Source organism: Copadichromis virginalis, linkage group LG6 (assembly GCF_057382275.1).
Source record: "Copadichromis virginalis isolate Kocher_CV1m ecotype Utaka linkage group LG6, C_Virginalis_male_GT1.1, whole genome shotgun sequence".
Classification (NCBI taxonomy): domain Eukaryota; kingdom Metazoa; phylum Chordata; class Actinopteri; order Cichliformes; family Cichlidae; genus Copadichromis; species Copadichromis virginalis.
In genome coordinates, this window is record NC_140623.1 from 40,831,207 (window position 1) to 40,837,206 (window position 6,000).

A 6,000-nucleotide genomic window follows, 5' to 3' on the forward strand; every position below is an offset into this window, starting at 1 on the left:
AAATTCACAATGCGGCCCATAGAAAAAACCGCAGATGTGGCATAGACAGATGTGAGCAGACGCTAACGTCTGGTCTCTGTTAGCCACAGACCACCTTTAAAGGGAAAGAGTCTGCATTTCACCCGACCCATAGAAGGTGGACCTGCGCCTGACTTTGGGCATCCTGTCTACAGCCTGTGTCAACAGGTCAAAATGCCAACTGTGAGACACATTAGGGTGACACGTTCATCTCTGTAAGGATATTATTTTTGGTCTTTGTTATGAGCGAATTATTCTATAAAGATCATTCCCACATACTTCTACCAAAAGAGAAATTCATCTTTCATTTCCTCCTCAGATTAAGAGGCTTAATTGAAAATGACGAACGGCACGAACAATGGCCAACACCCTCTTGAACAAAATATTCAGTGGCGGCCGTTACAGCGAATACCAAAAAGACCCACCACGCCTGGTCACACCTGCAGTGACGAGCAGTATACCTGTTTGGCAGCTCCCTCCTCTCATTGCCCTATAAAACCTTCCTCCGGGCTCCGTCAGCACCACCTCTTGCGTACCACTCGTGGAGACTTAGCGATCGCCGCACCTGAGAACAGAGACCGACTCATCATGACCTCCATCCGCCACGGATTATCCGCTCTTTCCCTCTCCTCCGCGCCCAGCCTGCGAAGCTCTCGGGGTACAATGAGCGTCTATGGCGGGGCAGGTGGTAGAAACGTCCGGGTGTCTTACGCCTCCAACGGCCTCGGCTCCGGCTTTGACTTGTCACAGACGCTCTCAGGTGACAGCGGCAGCTTCTCCGTATCAGGCAACGAGAAGGTGACTATGCAGAACCTCAACGACCGGCTGGCTTCCTACCTGGAAAAGGTGCGCTCTCTGGAGACTTCCAACGCGCAGCTGGAGCGTCAAATCCGCGAGTGGTACGAGAAGCAGACCCCCACTGTCAGGGACTACAGCAAGTATGAGAAAATCATCGAAGACCTGCGCAAAAAGGTGAGCTCTCCCCTTCAGTAAATGTTTAACTAAAGAAAACAATTTCAAAACTTCAAAAAATGAAGCTGAACTCTTCTTTCCAACCCTTAAACTTTTTTTTATCTCCCACATCTGTTGTTGATAAGCTCTGAATGTTGCCGAACTAAGTTCCCTTCGTTTCTTAGTATTTTTTAACCCTTTCTGCATTAGGTGATGATGGAAATGCCGTTATTTGTTTGAAGAAAAACATAAAAATCAAACACAAATTATCGTTTCAACATATGTCGCCTGTTTTTCAAAGGAAGTCACCTGCTTCTTTTAAACACAATAAGGCTACTCTGCAACATTATCAATAACATATGGCATGCTGACACACCAGCAGCATCATTCAGTTGTCTGTCCGTGGAATGTGGATCAGATCTAAAAAAAACTACACAAAATGACAAACTGGACTTTGTTACTCAACAGGATGTAGAAACCCTGCCAAGAGTGATGCTCAGACGCACTTGATGAACAAAATAGTTCTTTGATCCTGTTAAAGCATTTACTCTGGAATGAATAAATAAAGTTATTCTGTGTAATAACCCAACCTTGCCAGCCTATATTCTGGACAATGAGTCACTAACACGCCTTTGTGGTAGTATTATATTCGGATTAGAAACCACTCACGCTATTTCTGCTTTGTTTACTTTTCCTAGATCGGCTTGGCCACACAGGACAACGCCAGGCTGATGCTGCAGATTGATAACGCCAGGCTGGCTGCAGAGGACTTCAGAATCAAGTGAGTGGGAACATTTGCCGATGTCTGTGTGGTGGAAAAATAATTAGCTGACTGGTATTTATTCAGACGTGACTTCACCCGTTCTTGCTCTCTCTTGATATTATCACTGACCCGTAACCTTCAACAACAAAAGGAAAAAGTGGTTTAACTGGCCCAGCTGGTTTTTGAGCTAACGCTACATCGTCTGTATTTGTTTTTGTTTTAACATCAATCGAGCAGCTACAGCAATATAAGCAATATTTTATCCCCAACAGGTTTGAGAATGAGCTGGCGGTGCGCATGTCGGTGGAGTCGGACATCGCCGGGCTGCGAAGGGTTCTGGATGACCTCACCATGAGCAGGTCTGATCTGGAGATGCAGGTGGAGGGTTTGAAGGAGGAGCTGGTCTACCTGAAGAAGAACCACGAGGAGGTGAGCGGCCTGCTGTCACAGACATCAGAGTGGCAGAACAAAAAACAGACATGTGATGCACTTTGAAAGTCTCAGGGCTGCACATCCAGAAAACAGAGTGCAGAACAAAAGCATGAAAGTAGTTTTTGATGAGTCAGTTCACCAGCAATTTGGCATCATTTGCCTACTCAAACAGCCGTTAATCCCGAATTTGTTTAGATCATTTTAATGTGACTTCAGAGCCTCAGGCTGATAAAAAAAGATAAGACTTTTCACATGACAGTCCAGGTCTGCTTAGATGACAAAAGTCTCATAAATGTCCACCTGCATAAAAAAACACATTCAAAGAAAAATGCTTTGGCCACAGAACAACAGTGGGATACAGTGAAAACACAGCGAGTCAGCAGCACACAGAGTCATGAACTGAATCAGTGTGAGGCTACATGAATGCAGTGTTTATAAATTTTGGTACTTTCTGTAACAGTCTGGTTTTAACTGGCTCTTCACCTTAGGACCCAAACTGTTTTTTTCCTCTCTTAGCATTTCATGCTCTTACCTGTTACTGTTGTCATGGTTTCAGGAGCTCGCAGCCCTGCGTGGACAGGTTTCTGGCAGCTCTGTGAATGTGGAGGTGGACGCCAAGCCTCAGGAAGACCTGAACAAGGTCTTGGATGAGATCAGAGCTCAGTATGAGGGCATCAATGAAAAGAACCGCCGTGAGATGGAGGCCTGGTATAAGGTCAAGGTGAGGAGAAGAGGCTGCACTTTGAACTGAATCATCTCATGACTGCACTAAAATAAATGTGATCACCCGATGGCTTGAATATCTTTGTGACCATTATTGTGTCCATTTTGATACCTTTTAGTTTGATGAGCTGAACAAGCAGGTGGCTTCCAGCACAGAGACCCTCCAGTCCTCAAAGACTGAGATCAACGATCTCAAGAGGACCCTGCAGGCCCTGCAGATCGAGCTACAGTCCCAGATCAGCCTGGTAAGGAAGGCTCTACATACCAGCAACACATTTGCAGCATTTTCCTGAACACACCACAAACCGCAGTTAGTCAACCTGCCAGTCACCATTTTTTATGCCTTATGCGACTCAAGTGGAAATACGAGTTTCAAAACAAGCAATTAGCACTCGGCACACACTCCTTTATCCTCGTGTGTTTACTCTCCCATGAAGAAATCTGCCTTGGAGGGTCAACTGTCAGAGACAGAGTCCCGCTACAGCCTGCAGCTTACCCGGCTCCAGGCTATGGTGGACGGCTTGGAGAAGGAGCTCAGCGAGGTGAGGGTGGACATCGAGAGGCAGTCCATGGAGTACCAGCTGCTGCTCGACATCAAGACCAGGCTGGAGATGGAGATTGCAGAGTACAGAAGGTTGCTGGATGGAGAGGATATACAGTAAGTTACTTATAAATAAACATCTATCACTGTAAATAACTACTTTTGCAGTAAAGCAGAGGTTTAAACTGGTGCCAGTGGCTGTATTAATGTGCTAGTGCTCTGGCATCAATGCATTTAAAGTCAGCCAAAGCTGACGAGAGGAGCAGGAGTTGCAGCTAATCCAAAAAAAATTGAATAAAAATTTTGTAATCAGTAAAGACGTGGTTTGGCGACCAGTAGAATAGTTCCTGGGTTTTTCCAATGTTAGCTGCATAGGCGAAGACCACCCTCACTAACTTCTGATGCACTCCCATTCATTTTGTTCTGTAAGCAGGCCTGAAATATAATATGAACCGCACAGTTCAAGAGTTACTCCTTGTCAGCTTTCAAAGGTTAAAGGGTTGGATGAAGAAATGGTGGTAAAAACGCTTCCTGCCAGAAGAAGGAAACATGAGTAAAACTAATGTGTCATAATCTTAAAGCTGTGGGCATTAAAAAAAAGACCCAACAACATAATTTTGTGTTATAGTTTGTTTTATTAAAGCAAACCAAAGTTTTGGGAATGCCAAGCATCCTTAAAACATTAAAATGTTTCAAAAGCACAAACAGGAAAGGCAGGTTCACTTCAGTATCCCGAGTATCCTCAGAAAGCAAGAGGATACAGCACTCTGTGGCCAAATAAAGCAAACTTTAACCCTTAATAACATCAAACCAGCTGAGCTATACAAATTCCCTCTCCATATAGATGTCATAAAAGAGGAAATTGACTGTAAAGACTTTTATTTTTTATCTTATTTTATTATATACCAGGCTGTAAACATGTTCATTTGTGCTGTAAAGCTGGAAACTTTAACGTGGGAGTTTGTGGACACTGACTCGCATTTGGAAAGTTTTAAAAGTTCCTGCACCCAAAAGTTCATCATTTAGTACTTTTTTCCTTAAACTTGTAGCAATCCAAAATTAACTTTTTTGCTTTCATGCAGGAAAACCGTTAAGGTCGTCGAGGTCAAAGAAGAACGTAAGTTTACGTCACTGCTGCTTTTATTTATCTCAGTGTTGTTGCCTGGTAAAATGACACATACTACAGGTTTAAATTATGTTCCTATTCGCTCCGCAGGTAAACCAGTCAGAACCCAGAGGAAAAAGGTGGTGATTGAGGAGATCGTTGATGGGAAAGTGGTGTCCCGCTCAGAAGATGTAGACACAGAGGTCATCAGCAAGTAGACAGACTCTCAGCAGATCTGTACCAAAAAAACAACCAATAGGTGCCCTTCCTGTCCTCAGATGTCTACTAAAGCTATTCAGGAAGAGAATTTGTAAATATTTCTCTCCTAAATCTTTTTTTTTTTTTTGGGATTGCTATTTGGGTTTTATTTTTCTCAGAAAATATTTATTCTGATTTAATGTTTCAGAAAATAACAAAGCTATTAAAATTGGAATAAAAAGTTTCTAAAAACCAGCGACACGGAGTCTACTCCTGCAGTGCCTCACTCATACATTAGGTGGCACTGTCAAGCAGATTAGTGAAAAAGCGTTTGTGCAAAGTCAATTTGAATATTAAGGTACATTTTCAATGTTGTATGAATAGAAATGGCATTTTATGTAGCAAATCTTACATTAACAGTGCTGAAGGTGTTACATGATGCTTTTAATAAGGGAGCCAATATCCTTGAAATGCTTAGACCACTGTGCTGTGCTATTCCACAGAAGGAGAGCAGACCTCGCTTCCCATAAACATTTGTGTCTCTGAGCTTTTTGTGTCCTTGTTTTCATTTCCTCAAATAAACAAACATCTGCCTTCCTTTTCGTGTCATTTTCTAACCTAAACACAAGAAACGCGCACAAAGCTTTCAGCTCTTCCTTTGTGCAAAAAGAACATGCACATGCCTCATAATTAAACTTAATGTGACACACTGCAGTTTTGGTGCTACTTTTAGGAACTGTACAAAAACAACTAGCAGGTGACAATATTTTCTTTGCTTACATAGTATTCTTAGAGCAGGTATATCTTTCATGTAACCAACGCCAGGCTAAGCGATGTAGTTATTAATTATCACACACACACACACACACACTTTGATTGTTTGGAGGCAAATGCATCAACGTATTCTTAATTATAGACCATAATTAAAATGAAAATTATGTTTTGTGGGCAATTCCTGTCTGTAAGTATTAAATATAAACATATGTCTACAGATTTACAATAAATTAATAACTAACGCCGCTAATCACTCCTACCCTTATCCATGGCATACATCGAATGAGCTACACTGTGCTGCAAACATGGTGAGTATTCAGGATCAGCTCTTAACATTTAACATTCGTACGAGATTGATGTTACTTTAGCTTTATCATATTTATCATACGATTATTAATAATCACTTAATACAGACTGTAACTGTCCCTGAGACAGTTAAAATAAAGTTGGTTATTTTGTGTTTCTGTGATAGATTCATGCTTAATTTAGTTCATT

The 6,000-nt window shown here is 42.1% G+C and overlaps 1 protein-coding gene across 1 annotated transcript; it reads left to right on the forward strand.

The window, feature by feature from the left end:
- Positions 1 to 342: 342 nt before the first annotated feature.
- On the forward strand, positions 343 to 5,277 carry LOC146708523 (keratin, type I cytoskeletal 19-like). Its single transcript, XM_085460463.1, has 8 exons — positions 343 to 990; positions 1,668 to 1,750; positions 2,005 to 2,161; positions 2,721 to 2,885; positions 3,007 to 3,132; positions 3,325 to 3,545; positions 4,511 to 4,545; positions 4,645 to 5,277. Exons 1-8 carry the CDS (start codon positions 358 to 360, stop codon positions 4,749 to 4,751), a joined length of 1,527 nt encoding a protein of 508 aa, XP_085316589.1. The 5' UTR covers positions 343 to 357; the 3' UTR covers positions 4,752 to 5,277.
- Positions 5,278 to 6,000: the final 723 nt, after the last annotated feature.

Bases quoted from the DNA above. Each gene is read 5' to 3' on its own strand.
- LOC146708523 (XM_085460463.1), top strand. From the start codon at position 358: ATGACGAACGGCACGAACAATGGCCAACACCCTCTTGAACAAAATATT. The intron at 1,751-2,004 runs GTGAGTGGGAAC...TATCCCCAACAG, and splicing joins GCAGAGGACTTCAGAATCAA to GTTTGAGAATGAGCTGGCGG. The intron at 2,162-2,720 runs GTGAGCGGCCTG...TCATGGTTTCAG, and splicing joins TGAAGAAGAACCACGAGGAG to GAGCTCGCAGCCCTGCGTGG.